Raw genomic sequence first — 18147 nt, forward strand, 5'->3', positions numbered from 1 at the left:
GAGATTAGGTATATAAAATGCCTATCATATAATAGGTGCCTCATAAGGTTTTGTTAGGTGAGTAATAAAAAGTAAAAAAAAAGGTGGATTTCTTTTCGAACTGGCTTTTCTTTGGTGGAGTTCCTCTTACCTTCTCCAACCTCCTACTAAGGAGGACTCATAGAAATAATAGGATCTGGTATTGGAAACAAAACAAAATGAAAAGGAAAAGAAAGCAGGAGCTCTGGAGTCAAACTTGGGTTTGAATCCTTGCCATGTTCCTTATAAGCAGTGAAGCAGTGGGCAAGTCATTGGCCTTCTCTGGGCTTCAGTTTCTTCAACAGTGAAGCCCATTTAAAATAATGTGTATAAAGAAAGGACTTATACCCAGAAAGTACTCATTAAATGTAGATTCTCCTACCCCACCCAGGCTTTTAGAAACTGACAACCTTCTCTGGGCTATTTATTCCCCAACCCTCTAAAAATATTAAATGGCAAGTTTTAAAGCCACTTTTATTTAGAACAATTCATGAAACATTTAATCTGAAATTAGGGGTGGGGTGGGGATAAATACATACTTAATTCTAGCCTCTTCCTTAGCTGTGAGTAGTTGCTGTTTTATTGAAACAGCTGTTTTACTGAAGCTGTTTTATTGAAATTTTTTATTGAAAGTGTTTTATTGAAAGTTGCTGTTTTATTGAAATCTTTCTTTATGTATATCAGTGACTTCTAGATGATCATCCTTGGAGGAAGATTAGGATTTTGATAACAGAAAGAGCTACTTCCCCTATTTTCTTTTCTGCAGAGACAATGAGTTGTTCTTTAATACCCTATGCGTCCTCTTTGCGCTTTACATGGGGATTTTAGCAGGGCAATCCTGAAGTGTCACAGACCTGGGATCCCAGCCTCTGGCTGGAGTTGACACACCTCCCGGGAAGGCTGGTTCTGTGAGGGTCAGCTCTTAAGTGGGGGGTGGGTAGCAGAGTCAGCTCCCACTGTAGAAAATGGCTTCATCTTTACCCCTTAGGAGCCCGAGGGGCCGCCTTTGTCATTTAAAGCAATTCTGAATTAAATCTCTAGGGAAGCAGGCCTTTCAAGGAACTAAAGCAATTAATCCATTTAGGGTGGTCTCTAAAATCTCAAATTGGTAAAGAAGATGGGGTTAGGGAGTTAGGGAAGAGGGAGAGACACGTGCATCTCTGTTAGCATTTTTAAACTCCATTATAAGCTTGGAAGGTTTGTCACATTTCACAAACCGAGTGACTGATGATCAGAGAGGTTAGACACCCTGCCCAGGGCTGCACATCTGGGATCCAATTTCAGAAGGTTTGACTCTATAGTCCTTGCTCTTTCTGCTACACTGTGGTCCTTAAGTAGTCGTGTTGCTTTCTTGTTTGCTCATTTGTTTGTTCGTTCGTTCGTTCATTCATTCATTCATTCATTCAATATTTACTACTTAAAAAGCATCTGTAAAACCATATACCAAACTGCTAGAAGTGGTTATCTCTGTGAGGAAGGATTACAAGGGAATTTCACTTCTGTATTGTTTGTTAACAAGCATTGTTACTTTTATAATTGACAAAAACAATAAAGATAAACCCATTAAAATACTCTCATTTCACTTGTCAGTGCTGGGTCCATGCAAAGACTGGCAGGTCCTTAGGTTCATTGATGGCTCCTTGGTTTGCAGTTTCAGGGGATAGGAAGGCTAAAGACATGGTCGAGCTGTGGGGTGATATGTACTGGGCTCTCTCATGACCTACCAACTCCAGAACAGCAAACCTTTAAGGGCCCAGATTCTCCCTTTAAGCTTGGGACACATTTATTACCAAACTTTAGAATGGCACACTCAGGGCAAGAGTCTAGGGAAGGAATCTGAAGTGTCTCCAGGTTCCCTGGGAGAGGAGCATAACTGAGCAGACAGTCAAAGTCCCTCCATCTTTCCTGCACATCAGTAATGCAATAATGCCATCAATTTGCTACAGAACTTGCAACAAAATGATTGCTCTTGTTCAGTTAATTAGCAAAGGGAGATATTAAGGACTTTAATCTCCTACCTTATCTTGTACCTGCAAGACTTATTTGTTTGGAAATGAACAAAGAACATACATATTCCCAGGGAGCTTAAGGAGGCTACTGTTAGGGGTCAACTCTGTCAGCACCAGATGAAACTCTCAAAAATCCCCATCATTTGCAAGATGGGGACTCAGAACCAGAGAGGGACAGTTCCAGGCCAAACAGCCAGTGAGCTACAGAGCTGGGCCTGGAACACAATCCAGGATTTCTGTTTCTGTGTATTGTTTGGAAACATGGACAGCTAAAATATATAGAGGATCAGCAATACTGAACCAATGAAAAGAAAAAAGGCCCTGAAGGATGGTTTAGTTTGGGGTCACAAAAAGTGCAGGGCCTAAGATTCTGTAAGAAGGGAATACCATGAGGGCCAAAGATCTCCTCTGTGATTTTTGGAGGGCTGAGGTAAGGCCAGTCTAAGGAAAAGGGGAACAAGCAAAGCAGCAGGAAGAAGTCACTATTCTTTGTCATCCTCTGGGGGTAGTGAGGACAATGTCTGGAGAGCCTCAACCCAGTACCTACAAGGGCCCAGGTAGCTTTACCATGTGGCCTTCCACAGACCTTCCATAGTTAATGTCTATTCACTGCCCAGGTTCCTAGATTGAAAAGAGCTGGGGCAGGCTCCCCGTCTTCCTACCTTGGGTTCTTGGTCCACATTTCCCTTTGTTTAAAATGCCCACGGTTCCATGTCTACCTGGCAAACCCTACCTATTCCTTCAGATTCAGTGAGGACAGAGTGGAAGCTCCCTTGTGGATCACATACACCCTAGGTTTCTGCCTCCCTTGTCACCTTGGGCTGTAATGATCTATACCCAGACTTAATTCCTCAAGAGAAAGGAAAGGTTCTGGCATGCTCTGAGCATTACTAAGTGCAAGGCGGTATGCTGGGAACTTTGACAGACAGGGTCCCTGTAAATCCTCTGGATGTAGGTGAGTGGTGACCAGGGCCATGACTAACATTCACTGAACTCCTAGGTCCCAGGCACTAACATGCGCACTCATCATGAGGTGGGTGTTATATGGCTCACTCTGTGCTTGAAGAAACAGGTTTAGAGAGGCAACCTGACTTGCCCAAAGTCCCACAGTGCTGAAGCAAATATTTGAATCCAAAGCTGTGTGACTTCAGACCCATAGACCCTGCCTCATACCTTTTGGAATCCCTGCCTCCTTCTCCAGAACTTGGCCTGGGATTTAGTGCCACACTGACACTGAATAAATGTTTGCCAAATCAACACACAACCTATGGTGGTTATTTATGGTGGTTATTTAGTCTCACTTACCCTCCTCCTCTTCTAGAATAAGGTCATGGGAATATTAGGGAGGGGTCAGGTTGCTTCAAGTTCACTGAACTCCCTTCTAAAGGCTTGAATCTCCTCTAGGACATCCATGCAAAGAAACGGACTGGCTTCTGCCAGAATCAGAGAGGGCAAGCACCTTGCCCCAGATCACACAGCATCTGATCAGGGGCTAAAACCTGGGTCTGCTGGCTCTTGGCCATCCTGGAGCTCTTCCAATTCCTACTCCCCCATAGGAGTGCCAGGGCAGAGCTTTGAAGCAGTGTTTATCATGGGCAGATCCATATTTAAACCCAGTGGCCAGTGGCTCTCTGCAGGCAACCTGCACCCCAGCAACTGCCCAAGACTAGAAGACCCTCTGTCTCTGGGTAGCGTGAAAGTTGAGAACCTGCAAAGTCAGGGGTAGGATCCAGGTGGTATCCCTTCTCTGTTTTTTCACCCTTAATGGGGACGCTATAATACCTGTCTTGCAAGCAGAGTTGTTAGGAGGATCCAATGAAACAACAAGTGAAACTGTTTGGCACAGTCCCTGGAGAAGAGTGGGTAACAAGTCAGTGTGGTTTTTTGTTTTTGTTTGTTTGTTTGTTTGTTTGTTTTCTGTGTCGCTCTTAGCCTGTACTTTTGCCTGTCTCGGTCTCTACCTGAAGTTTCTGTCTCTTTGTGTCTGTGTGTGCTCTGTCAGTAAAACTCTGTCTACCCCACGTCTGTCATGGGAGTGGGGTGGGGGGCTCGCTGTCCGAGGCAGCAGCTCCAGCACCACCCCGAACCCCCAGCAGCGCAGCGGGACAGGAGCCGGGCTGCCCGAGCCGGCCGAGCCTCGCCAGCTCCCACAACCCCAGAGCCCACCATGCACCAGGCTCCTCCGCCCCTGCAAGCGGTCCCAGCAGGCAGATTAATAGGCATCACCAACGAAGGGAAAAAAAGCAAACACACACAAAACAAACCGCGAAAGTTAGGAAGAAATTGGGACTTACCGTTAGCTGCGACCCCCAGGTTGGCGGAGCCACTTTTAACTAAGAATGAATTAGGCACAAACTCTTCCTCAGAGTCTGAGTCCGGGGTTGGCTGGGCCACACCGTTGCCTAGCAACCGCCTCTGGCTCTCATTGGCCGGAGGGGAGGGGGGCGGGGAGGGGGACTGCTCAATAGGGGTTGATGAAGCGGATGAACAATGCAAGGGAGCACCTGCGAACCACAAAGACAAACACAGACAGAAAAAAAATAATGAAAATTGATTTTGAGGCACACGGGGAGGGGAAAGCAAAATAAAATACGCATCAAAGGGGAAGGGGACTCCCGACACTAGGCGATCTACTGCACACGTGGTACCAGGGCGGGGCTGATTCCTCTGCAAAGAAAGTTCCTGCAAACTCCTTTGAAAGACCTGGGGCCTCGGTGCAGAAGCGCGCACTGCTAAGAGCTCACCTCAGAAACACATGAGAAGCCTTCCCTGCTTTGCCTATTCTTTGAGAGAGGTCAGATAACAGGAGTCTAGTCCACACTGGCCATATGACCTATCAAATGGCTGTCCCGCTCTGAGCCTCAGTTGACCCACTGGTAAAATGAACAGCCAGGATTGGGTGGTCGCTGAGGCCCCTGCAAACTGGCCATTCTGTGATGTCACCGAACTGAAATAATGTTCTTATTAGGGAGATTTTAATTAGACATGCCTGGAAAGGCTTCCGGCCTTTTAAAAGGTAGAAGGCTGGAGTGAATGACTCGAGCCCCCTCCACCTCTGGATTCTAGGATTTCAACATGCAAATGTTTTACTTTTCTAAGAATCTAATATTTTAAGATTCTTAAGTTCTAGCCTTCTATGCAAATTCCTTGAGAGCAAAAACCTTAGCAGTTTTGTTCATTTCTGTATCCCTGGAATCTAGCATGGTGCCTGGCGATAGTAGGCACTAAATAAAAATTTGCTGAATAAATTAATTCCAGGGATCTAACATACTAGGATCTTTAAGTTCTAATAGTCTAAGGTGAAAATATTCTATAATTCTAGGACACTAACATTCTCTGAGTTCCATGATGCAGTAATTCTGACACCAAGTTTCATGTCACAGTTGTAAGTCTCTAGTGTTCTGTGATTCTAAAATGCCAGTTATTCCATAGTTCTATGAGCAACTTTCCAACTCTTTAGAAGGAGGGGGTGATGGTCTGGGACAAGAACTTTGAGCTCAGACAATCTGCAGTCTTATCTGTGGCTGACATTTCAACATGTGCAGTACATCGTCTATAAGAGAGGGAACATAAGCACAGACATATAAAAGTATACAGTACAAGACAATGCATCCATTTCACAGCAAGGGCTGCTTATTTTCTCCCACTTTGACTGATAGCAGGTTTATAACATAATCAGATCCATCAGCTTTTCAAAGAGACTGAACTTTAGGAAATATAATGCAACCCAAACATGATTTGGCAGGACTCTAAGGGGGAGGGGGCATAGAGAGCTGCTGGTTTTTCTGTGATCTAGCCCCACAAGAGAAGCCAACTAAGTTCACAATGTCGCCAAATCCTGCAGAATTTTGCAGGGCCCATGACTCAAATGTTAGCGCCTGAGCCTAACCCTGTGTAACAACATTTTATAGAGTTAGCTGGTTAATACTAGAAATTTGGTAAGAACAATTGAGGCAGCAGAGAACCATGATCGAGGTACAACCTGTGGGTGGCATGTCCCCCTGAGCTTTGGTTCCCTTACTAAAAATTCAGGCTATAGTTCATATCCAAATCATCCAGACCAGTGCTCCCAGTTTGCCTTGTGAGAACCTTTCCTGAAGCCACCTACCATGAGTACTGTGTAGCTGGCTCTTCCTTTCCCTGAGCTAACCTTGTCTTTAGTTCTGATACTATGTTTACCCTGCTTTGTGTGCAGGTAGCTACTTGTGTGTCTCTCCCATATAAAATCATACAATACATTCTTGGGGTATAGTGCATTCGTGAGGTGGGCTTTGAAGTTCAACAGACCTTGAATCACGGCCCAGCCTCTTATCAGCTGTATGGTCTTGGGAAAATGACTTAAACTCTCTAAGCTTCAAGTTCCTCCTCTGGAAGTTGGGAACTTGTTCCCTTTATAGTTGTTGTTAGGATTAAAGATGCTATATGTGAGCACATGCCATGCATGAGCAAATAGGAAGCTCACGGCCACTGCTCACCAAATGTTTTTAAAATGGAGTGAACCCTCTCCCCCGCCCCTCGAGAGAATCCCATTCATGACTCCTCTTTCCCTGCGATCCCAGTTTTAGAAAGATTTTGTCTACCAGACTGCATTTATTAAGCAAATAAATATTCATTTCCTCATCTTTCATTAACCAAAGACATCTTATAATCTCTAATCAGAGCTTCTGATGAGCTTGAGAATCAGTACCATGCCATGTGGAGTTGTTAGAATTTCAGACAAAAGTTCAGAAACACAGTAGTTTGTTCCAGAGTGCTTGTTACAACCTCTTCCTGAGTAAGTCTGACAGGCTTTATGAAATAAACAGTTCCAGGGCTATGTAAATAGCTCCATCACAAACTTCAGCCACTCCAGGTTGAGAATGGCACTGCCCCTCCCTGGCCTCATGCCTGTCTGTTCTTCCTTCTACGCAATCCCTAGGCTTCACTTCAGACCCCTCGGGTTGCTATGAATATCCATAACCTGACATACAAAGCCCCCAGTGACGTGCTTGGCCCTTAGCAGGTGGGTGCACAATAACTCATGAGGTTTCTGTGAAGCACAGATTTTATTGTAAACATGCCCTAATTCATGAGCATCTTTAAGTGGCCCCAAGGTAGGGTGCACAGGACAATCCCCTGGGGTGCAAGAATGAGAACTTCTCTTTATATTTTTACCTTACCCTATTCAAAATTCTATTTTGTACATATTTATAATGGACATACCATATTAGTGTTTGAAATGTATGCAATAAAATGCAAAACTGCGGTACCAATCCAGCGTCTATAGAAGAGGGTGGGGTTGTATTAAGAGCACTGGCTTTGGAGCCAGACCACCTGGGTCTGAACTACAGTTCCACTGCTTGCTAGTTCAGTGACTTTGGGTGGATTACTTCATCCTTTATGCCTCAATTTCTGCATCTGTACAATGGAGATTAAAATGAAGAAGAATGTCTACTTCACGGGGTTGCTGTGAAGATTAAAGGAGTTAAAACATGTAAAGTGTTGAGAACAGTGCATAGCAGCCAGTGAATATCTAATAAATGTTAGATGCCACTGGACACAAATGTGTGTACATAGATGAGGGGGAACTTTCTTTTTATTTTCTTTTTTATTGAGAGCAGCACAGGATCACAAAGGTGTGGCGAACCTGTTTGACTCCACAAACATTTCCTAATCACTGATTAGGCTAAAAGGTCAGGGGATACAAACTACCAGAGATACAGCCCCAGTGGACTGCTGGGAGGGGAGGGTGAGAGGTCTGTACTTGGGGAGCTCTAAGAAGGCAGAAGGTGGAAAATGTACGAATAGAAGGACAGCCCAGTGCAATGGCAGGATGGGGGAAAAGGGGAATAAATTTCCACTGGGGAAACCTAGAAAGTCTTCATGGACCCATGGAGGATTTCAACAGGAAGAGTGTGACCATCCAGGGCAGAGAGAAAAATGTTCCCACCTAAAGCCCCCTTTCCACCACTTGCTCTCAAGCAGCCTGGCTTCTGCTTACCTCCCAAGTTCATTATTCCCACCAAGTCTACCACAGTTCAGTCATACTAGCCTGCTCTCATTTCCATGAACTCACAGCTCTCTCTTCTGCCCCAGTTTGCACATCTCCAGGGGACCATTTGCATTGAGTCTACGCGAATGGCACCCCTGGAGCCCAACTACAAACGTTTTGCTTCAGAACTTTCACACATGCTGTTCCCTGAAGCAAAAGGTCTACATAGAGGGAGGAGTGAGAAATGAGTAGGTTTAGGCCTTGAACACTAAGAAAAGGAAATCATACTTAACTGGGGAGCCACAGGATTTTAAGCAGGAAGTTGACAAGACCAGGGCTGTGGTTTAAAAGGATCTGCTCTTTAAACTTAAGGCACCTGCCTAGAACACCCAGCTCTCCTTTCCAATTAGCTCCTGTCAGCCAGGATGCTGACGGTCCAGAAGATCTTGGCTTGTCTTTTGGATGAGGCCCAGATGCATGTTTCTGTAGTCAGTTAGGGATACCTGATACCATGGGACTCGGGTTTAGGTTTGCCTCACCGTATGTCCTGATAATCAGCTGAAAGGAACTTAGTATTGTAGAATCTTTCATTGCATCCATGGTAAAATGAGATGGGATGGGTGGATTAAACGTACCTTTCCACACTGCACCTCAAAAATCAAGGCTGCCAGTGAAGAGTGGATAGGAGCTATCCAAGTTTCTTGAGAGGATGTCTCTGTGCTCGCTCTGGCTTATATAGGTAAGATGGAGAAGGAAGGAAACAAATTGAGAGAATGCAGACAACCCATATGGTTTGGGTGGGAGGCAGGGGATAAACATTTGCAGAACTCCTTCTGGAGTCCAGGAACTGGGCCAGATGCTTTACAAGATCTTTTCCTCAACAACAACCCTGTGGGTCAGTAAATTCATCCCCATATTCAAGGTCAAGAAATAGAGGCTTAGAGAAATGAATTTGTTGGTGGTCACAGGACCTGGTGAGAACCCCTAACTACAGTGCTGTTTCCACCAAGTGGTGAGAATTAAATTGATCAATCTAGGGTTTGGCTTTTCTGCTAGGAGTAGAGAAAGGGAGAAGCCTATCCTCCATCACCCGAAACACATCTACAGTGGAAAAAACCATGGGCTTCCTATTGGGTAAACCAGGTATCAATGCCCAGCTTCACTACTAGATGTATGATCTTGGGTAAAGTAACTTTTCTTCCCTTAGTCTCAGTTTTCTCCTTTGTAAAATGGAGTGATAATACCTACTGCAAAGTGTTGCTGAGGGGATTGATGATCTCATGCTTGAAAGGAGCCCAGCAGTGTGCTTGCTCATGGTAAGGGCTCAACCAGGATTTGTTCCTTCCCCCATCCCTCTAGTTACAGTTCTGTCTTAGAGAGAACAGGGATGTAACAATAACAGGTCTGCAAGCCTGCCAATGATACCTTTATGAAGATATATTACTTGATGGCGTCAACAAAAAGGAAAAGTGTTATGGAGGCAGCCATGATATATGAAAAGAACACAGGACAAGGAAATTCTGAGATCTGCAAAAAGAACAATTTCAGTTACTCACATCTTTGTGTGAACTGATGGCAGTGTTCCCAGGGACACTTGCATTTGATGTAACCTATAAATAGGGCAAGCTAGTTCTTAAGGAAGAGCCTTCCAGCATTCCGGATTCTGAGTGCCTCTTTGGAATATGCCTTGACACTAACATGTGAAGGACCATCTAATGGACAAGTTTATTACTCTGTCAAAGAAAGAAAGACCTATTTAACAAAATGCACTTTTTTATACTTTGCTCAGCAGTTCTGAGAAATCCCTCTAAATGCCCAAATGGAATCTTATTGATCTATACTGAACCCCATCTAGTCTATGCTAGGGAAATCCATGGCCTGCTTACACACTGGAAACATGTGAGTCCCCATCTGTAAAACAAGAGCATTAGCTGTATGCTACACAATTCCCTGTCAATTACCTGGATTATTACCAGAAGCTCCTACCTGGGTGCTCTACATTCTAGAAGCCTGTATGTAAAATGCTCAGCATAGTGCTGGGTACACAGCAATTGCTCAATAAATGGTACCTGAAAAAACAAACAACCCCCTCCTTAGACCTCCTTGAGGTACCTTTCTCAATGGAACAGTGACATGACTGACTCATTCTTGCTATAAATGCTTGCTATTATTTCATCTCCTCAGTTTCCTTTCTACAAACACTCTAGTTCTTCTACCTAGGACCAAATATATTGGTTCTCATCAGCCAACCTCACATCTATTTTCTCTTAACAGGGCAGCCAGCTGAGTAAGTAAAAGCTGAGCAGAGGAGGGGGGAACGGTAGAAAATTGGGGTTTCCTTCTGATAAGAAGGTTTGAGGTCCCTGGAAGGCCAGAAACTCCATTGCAGCAGGTATCACGTCCTGGTTGCTCTGGTGAGGTCTGTTCACATCCACTACTTGAACAGATGATCCTGCAGAACAGGAATTATGTGTGTCACTCATCTCTGTATTCATGTCTGGCTCAGAATCTCAGCTCAGTTAAAGGCTGGCAGAACTCAAAGTTATTTGAAATGGATGGAAATCCACTTACACAAAGCAAAGCATTTCAAAGACCTGAAATTCTGAAACTAGAGTGCTAGGGAGAGCATACATTTTGGCTGGTCAGTCATGGCCCCAATTTACATCTGCATTAATTAATAATAGTGCACCTTTTACTCTGAAAATGTCCTGATTTAGACAGTTAATTATATGGTCACCCTGTGGTAGGGGCAGCCAAGAATTTATTCCATTCCACATCATCGGGGTGTAGTCTGTTTCAATGGAGTAGGGGTCAAAGGGTCTGGTCAATAACGGGCTGTGTGATCAGGGACCAGTCATCTTACCTTTCTGGCCCTGGATTTCTCCTTCAGGAAAGTGAGGGAGTTGGGCTAACACTCTTTAAGGTTCTTTTTTGTCTAATGTTCTACAAGATAGGGGTAATGGAAGTCGACACCTCAAGGAGTTGTTCTGAGGATTAAAGGAGATTGTGGAAAAATGGAGGTTAAAAACTCTCTCAGTTACAATGGGAAATCAGGCTTTTCCAGGAGAGCAGATGCTCATAAAATGTTTATAAAATGAATGGCCAAAAAAAACAAAACAAAGCAAAACAAAACTTTAACGTTATGGGTAATTAAATTTAATATACTTTTATATTTTCATATTTTTCTACAATGAGCTCATGGAGTAATTTTATACTTTTAAAAGTTATTTTTTAAAATTGGGGGAGAAAATGAAATAATAGATGTGAAAACATCTGGCATCTAGTAAGTGCTAAAATAGATATTGGTTTTAAATACAAACAAGATTTTACACACTGACGGTGGTAGTGTAATTTGGTATAAATTGATTTTTAATACTTGAAAACCTTTTAACTGAGCAATTCCACTTCTAGGAATTTACCTAAGAAAAGAATCATAACTTTTCAAAATACTCGCTTGTAAGAATAATCATCAAACACCATTTAAAATAGTAAAAAGTAAACCTTTAAAAAATTTAAAAAGGAAAAAAATCCTTAATGTTACAAAATAAGTGGCTAAGTAAATCAAAGCACATCACTACAAGGCTAATACCATGTAGCTATTATAAGTCATGCTTGTAGAGAATGTTTTGTGACATGAAGAACTGGATATAAAAAAAGCAGGATGCAAAACTGTACAAAAAGTAATTTTTTGTTTAAATATGTGTGTCTCACAAAAATGTTAATAGCAGTTACCTTAGAGTAGAATAATTATGGATGGATTTTATTTTTTCTTTATATTTTTCTACATTTTGTTTTTTTCCCAAAGAAAAATGTGATGAGAAAAAAAAGCAACACAATTTCTTTCAAAGAGAAGAAAATACACAGAGAGAGAGAGAGAGAAAGAGAGAGAGAGAGATTGGGAGGGAGAGAGAGAGAGAGAGAGAAATGGAGCAAAGATAACTGCTTCTGCTTTGGGTCCCTAATGGTAGGTGCTTGGTAGAACCTCCCGGGTCTGAGCTCACCATTTCCAGCCTATTAAATCTTGTGTGTCTTACTCCCCAGGCTGGGCAGCTCCCACTAAGTCAACTCTACTTAACAGTGGTTATTTCCAGGAGCAGGTCCTGAGCCATCTGTCTCTGTGACTTATGCTGGGAAAATGATCTCCGGAAAATAGGATGCAGTAAATTTCTCAGGCTCAGCTCATTTGATCTTTAGCTCTCTTCCTTACAGGTTTCACAGGGCCTTTTTTCAATTAAATAATTTTTTTCTTAAGCATTCACCTGGAAAGGAGCCCTGCTTTCGCCTGCCTGACTGGGGGAGACCACTTCCTGGTACACCTTCCACTGCAATACACAGAAGAGAGCTTCTTAGTTCTTTGTGGTCTTCACACAAGGATGGCCTATCAGCTGGTCTGCTTGTTAGACACAGGCATATGAAATGAGGACATTCATTGATTCTTTTTAATGACAGTTTTATTGAGATATAATTCACATACCATAAAATTCAACCATTTAAAATGTACAATTCAATGTTTTTTTGTATATCCAGAGTTGTGCAATCATCACTATAATAAAATTTCAGACATCATCATTTCAAAATGAAACTCCATACTCATCAGCAATTATTTCCCATTTCCCACCAACCCCCCACATCCCTGGGCAACCACTAATATACTTTCTGTCCCTTTGAATTTGCCTGTTCTGGATGAATAACGTTTTCAAGGATCATCCATTTTGTGACATGTATCCGTACTTCATTCCTTTTTATTGCCAAATAATATTCCATTGTGTGGATATACCACTATTGTTTATCTATTCACCAGGTGATGAACATTTGGGTTATTACTACTTTTTGGCTATTGTGAATGATGCTGCTATGAATATTGGTGCACAAGTATCTGTTTGAGTCCCTGCTTTCAATTCTTTTGGGTGTATATCTAGAGGTGGGATTGCTGGGCCATATGGTAATTCTGTGTTTTAGTTTCTTACCACCAAACTATTTTGCAGAGCTCCTCCACCTTCTTTTTTTCCAATCCCACCACTCCACCACATCAACCTGTCTCCTGAGTGAGGTTCTGACTGGGTACTGGAGACACAGAGCTAGGACCAGGCTTCCCTAGAGGAAAACCTAGTCTCATAGGAGAAGGAGATAGAAACACCTCCTACTTGAATGTAAGAAGGCAGGGATGCTGGAGGAGGGGGAAGAGTGGTGAGGGATGTGCTGGGGTGGAGGAGAAGGAAGGAGACCCAAGCTGCAACCCCAGGTTTCTCACAGGTTCTTTTAACCTCCTTTCCCAGGAGCTGCCTCCAAAGGGGTTTGAGATGGTCCATCCAGGCCTCTGGAGACTCAAACTGGGCTAGATGGAAAGGCCACTTTCTATGGGATATGGGGGAGAGGGAAGGCACAAGCAATCTGGATTATCTCTGACTGTCAAAATCTGCTGGAAAACGTGACCAAGAAGCCACTGAAATTTATGGCAGGCGGTGAATAATCTGTGGTCACAGAGTGCTCTGTTCAACAGGAAGGCTCAGGCTTTGCACTTCTGCACTGAGATTTGATTAAGAAAGTGCTTCCAAACAGCTGTTTTCAAAGTCATTTATTACTTCCTGAGATTTTATATACATATTTCCTTCTCCTCACCCCACTCAATTTACGCAGCTGCAAATTTCCAGGCCTCAAGAATTTGAGGCTCAAAGAAACTTTCACCTGCCCACAGCTCGTGAGTGCAAGGCTGGGCTTGGGGCCCTCTTGGATCCTAAACCCACACTCTTCCTACTAAAATGATTTGAATTAATGATAGTAATAAACATAGGAATTTACATTTGTAAGCGTAAATGTACATGTCTCTCATCAGCCATGGGAAGAGGGTAATAAATTCAAAGAAATGCAACTTGCTCAAAGCCACAGAGCTAGTGACAAGTGGAGTGGGGATTCAAACCCAGGCCACCTGAGCCCACAGCTAGCATTTTCCAGGGATTCACTCTGCCTCAGAGGGGGAGTCAGGGATTAGTGTAAGCAATGAACTGGACAGTTGGGGGGGGGGTACATAAAATAAAGCCAGAGCTGTATATTCATCATCTGTTGTTTTTTGAATAAGTTATACATCAATAAAAAGTGTACTTTAAAAAAGAAGGAAAAATATCAGAAAGCAGTGTGTGTGAATGTAAGGGAAGTTCTCAAAAGCCAGAAGCAAAAATTAGAAGAAAAACAGACTTGCTTTGTACCTTAAACTATCCTGTACAGAAAGGAGCCTTTGAGATGACAAGGGGAGGGAAAGGAATAAACATTTACCAAATACCTCCCGTGTGCCAGGTACTGTGTAAGCACTTTATACAACCTTCACAGAAAGTACCATTCATGCTCACTCAGCAAATATTAACTGAGATGTCATCATGTGTCAGGCTCTCTGTTAGGTGTTGGGGATACAATGGGAAGCAGAATCAAAGTCCCTGTCCTTATAAAGCTTACAGTCCCATTTTACAGATGAGTAAGCTGAGGTACAGAAAGGTCAATGACTTGCAAATCCACATCTGACTCCAGAGCCCATATTCCATTCACCATAACACTACCTTCCTGTGTGGGGTTTCCTCCACTGGTGGTCATTTATGTAAAAGGATTTTTGCATAAATCATCATATTTGGTCCTTGTGATACCTCTATGATGTGAGTATTACTGTTCCCATTTTAGTGAAAAGGAAAAGGAGACCCAGAAAGACTGAGGCCACTTACTTCCTTAAAGTAGGGGCAGAATAGTTGTATACTTTGGGTGGATTGTATGGTGTGTGAATATATCAAAGTAAAATTGCATTTAAAAAAATAAAAAAGAGGGACAGAATTGAACCCAAGTGGGTAGACACTCTACCCATGCTTTTTCTGCAGCCACATCGAGATCAATGGCATTGTGGTGGGGGACTCAGATACCAGAAACAGAGACAGAAACCAACACAACTTGCTAATGTAAAACCCTGATTCCCAAGGCTGCCCAGGAAGGCTGGTCACCCCGACTGAGGGCACTGGATTGGAAAAGAAATAAAGGCATTGACTATTTTTGTTTCTTTTAACTGAAAAGGCTCATCTGGAAAGGGAAGAGTTTATGTTTTGGGGGCTAAAGCCAATAAAAATCCCAAACTCAGGAGTTCAAAACCTGCCCCACTCCTTGGACAGCAGAGTCTGATCCCCACCAGCAAAATGGGATTTCTGAATTTCTGGAGGGGAGGGCACTGGGCAAAGCTTGTGTGTAAAAGTTACTCTGGCATTTCCTGGGCAGAGCCTGAGAAACAGCATTCCCATGACTTGCGCACTGGGCACAGATGGACTGCATTTGCCTCGGATTTCACATGGTTGGGAAGTGAGAGAAGAGAGAGGTGCCTGGGAGGTTAGCAAACACATTTGGGATGTTCCTGCATGCCAAGTCCACGGAGTTCAGCAGTCTGGGAGGCTGGGAGGGGTGGCTGTTTCTGTGTGATTTGTCACAGGTCCTGGGCATATTAGGGGAGAGCCATGCCAGCCACTTGGAAAAGAAAGCCAAGCATCCTTCTGGGGTGTCTGGCCACCTAAATCCTGCCCCACTCAGTTCTCAGTGATCCCACTGGGGACTCCAACCAGTGCCCCAATCGGACTACAGAGAGGAATCAGATTGGGTCCCACCTGCCTTTTAGAAGTTCCCATTTTAGTGGCTAAAGACAATCCAGAATGGGCAATTTACCCCATAGTACTATGAGAGTCACAAGCACAAAAAGCAGGCCTGAAAATAGGATTCAGCAGCACCTTCTGGGAGGAAGTGTTTAAGCAGAAGCATAAAGGTGAACTGGGAGTTGGCCAGATGAAGACAATGGATGGGTGGATGTGTGGTGTGCATGCATGAGTGTGCCTGGGGTGGGCTGGTTAGAATCCCCGGCAGACACAATGGCATGTGCAGAGGCCACAAGTTAGAAAAGGTCACGATGCTGCTAGGGAACTGTGGGTACTAACAGCTAAGTGTGTCTGGAGGAGAGGCAGGGAAAGCGGTGAAGGGATGGGTGGGAGAGAGGCAGGGTACAGATCTTACAAAGGCCTCTCTGGTAGGAGAATCCAGGGTCTGTCCCTACTCCCTGGACTCTGGACCCAGCATCCATCCCCCTCCTGAATCAAGTCACTGAACTTCTCTGGGTCTCTTCAACTGAAAATTATCACGGTTAAACCATTGCCTTCTAAACCCTCTTTGAATTCTAATAATAAAAGCTAGCAAGCCTGATTTACGTTATTCCATCTAATCCTCGTATCAGAGTAACCCTCTGAGTTACTCTTTATTACTCCCATTTAGCAGATGAGAAGAGAGAAGTTCAAAGGTTAAGTGACTATATTCTGTGAGCCTACTATTTTCTGAAAGAAACTGCCCTCAGGCTTTCTGCCTTAGTAAATGAGTCTTTTGCTCACTGAGGAATGAAATGAGGGAGAGAGAAAGATGACTTGCTAATAACAATAACAACAGTAATAATAGCTACCATAGACTGGGCACTTTCTATTTGCCAAACATTGTGCCAACCTGTGTATGAACTTGAATCTATTTTTTGTCCTCAAAACAATCTCTTGGGTAGGAACTTTTATCAGCCCCATTTTAGAGACAAGGCAACTTGAACTTGCAGTGACCATTCAACTTGGCTAAGGTCACACAGCTGGGAAGGGGAGAGCCAGTAGTTGGACGCAGCTTTGCTTGCTCCCTCCACAGCATGAGCTCCTAATAACGTCTCTATAAAGCTTAAATGGAACAAAGTGCTTCTAGCCCAACATGTGGGTTTATGCATGAGGAAACGGAGGCCTGGGGAGGTGACAGAATGAGCCCAAGGTCATACAATAAGGCAGCAGCAGAGTTGGTTCTGTGCCATTAACATTAATCCCAGCAAGTGCCATGAGGGGAGCCCAGCAGGGCAATCAGAACATGGATTTTGGCGCAGACTGCCCGAGTCCAAATTCTGGTTCTGCCATTTGCTAACTGTGCAACCCTGGGCAGGCTGGTTTAAAATTCTCTGTGCCTCAGTTCCTTATCTGTAGAATTGGGACAATAATAGTACCTTCCTCACAGTGTGTGAGGATTAAAGAGTTCAGTAATAAAAGTGCCTGACACAACGTAAGCTCTGTATCGGTATTTGCTGCTACTAGTAACAGCTGCCATTGATTCACTACCTGCTCTATGCCAGGCACTGTGCTTGATGTACTTTACCTCTAATTCTCATGGCAACCTGTGCAGAGGTATATTATTGTCTCTACTTTACAGATGGGAAAGGAAACTTGGAGAAGTTATATAATGTGCCTAAAATTAAGCAGCATGAAGCTGTAGATGCTGGATTGGAATCCATGTGTCTGATTCCCAGGTCCAGGTTATTTCCCACAGTACCGTATTCCCCACAAGAATGTATGCATATCACTTTGCAGAGAGCACTGGCATCCATCATCTCATTACTATGAAGTGTCTGGCTGATAATTCTTATATCTCCATGACAATGTGTGCTTGTGTGTGTGTGTGTGTGTGTGCATGCATGTGGGCATGTGTGTGAGCGTTTGACAAGCAAAAGAGCACAGCCACAAGCAGGACGGATGATTGCATTCAAGTATCATCTATTATTCTATAATAGAATTATAATTATTCTATAAGGATAATAACATCCCATCCCATCCCACCCTACGTGCAGAGACCTCTATGGTTCAAAAACTCTTTTCACACTCATTATCTCATTGCATCTCCTTAACAGCCCTGGAGGGAGGGGAGTGGAGTAAATTGTATTATTTTCCATTTGTAGTAGTAGTCATTGTTGGTTGCCTAACAACATCTGTTGCCCTTGCTAAGAGAATCCTGATTTTGTTCCGGTAGCCTTGCTTTTGTATGTGTCTCAGTTGACAGATCCTGATTGGCAAATCGCAATGGTCCCATTCCCCTTGTGAGATTGTGAGTGGCCGACCAATCAGATGTGAGGAGAGGTCTGGAGAGTCTGGCTCCTGTGTAAGATTTCCTTGTCCTTAAGACAGACACCAGCGGAAATGGTTCCCTTTCTCTTCTTGGGCCTTGTACCATCTGGATACAATGCTTGAAACTGCTGTAGTCAAAGTTGAGAAGCTGAATCTGAGCCCTAGTAAATACTCCTGGAGCTGCTCTACCTCTGGAGTTCTTGTTAAGTGAGATCATAAACATTGAAGC

The 18147-nt window shown here is 43.5% G+C and overlaps 1 protein-coding gene across 1 annotated transcript in view; it reads right to left on the reverse strand.

Moving 5' to 3' along the window:
* Positions 1–18147, reverse strand: part of TENM4 (teneurin transmembrane protein 4) — a 771745-nt gene that overhangs the window by 304246 nt on the left and 449352 nt on the right. The window contains exon 6 of the mRNA XM_037840847.1: positions 4322–4531. Coding sequence (XP_037696775.1) covers positions 4322–4531 — 210 coding nt within the window. The remainder of the gene's footprint in view (positions 1–4321; positions 4532–18147) is intronic.

Source organism: Choloepus didactylus, chromosome 6, assembly GCF_015220235.1.
Source record: "Choloepus didactylus isolate mChoDid1 chromosome 6, mChoDid1.pri, whole genome shotgun sequence".
NCBI classification, from domain to species: Eukaryota; Metazoa; Chordata; class Mammalia; order Pilosa; family Megalonychidae; genus Choloepus; species Choloepus didactylus.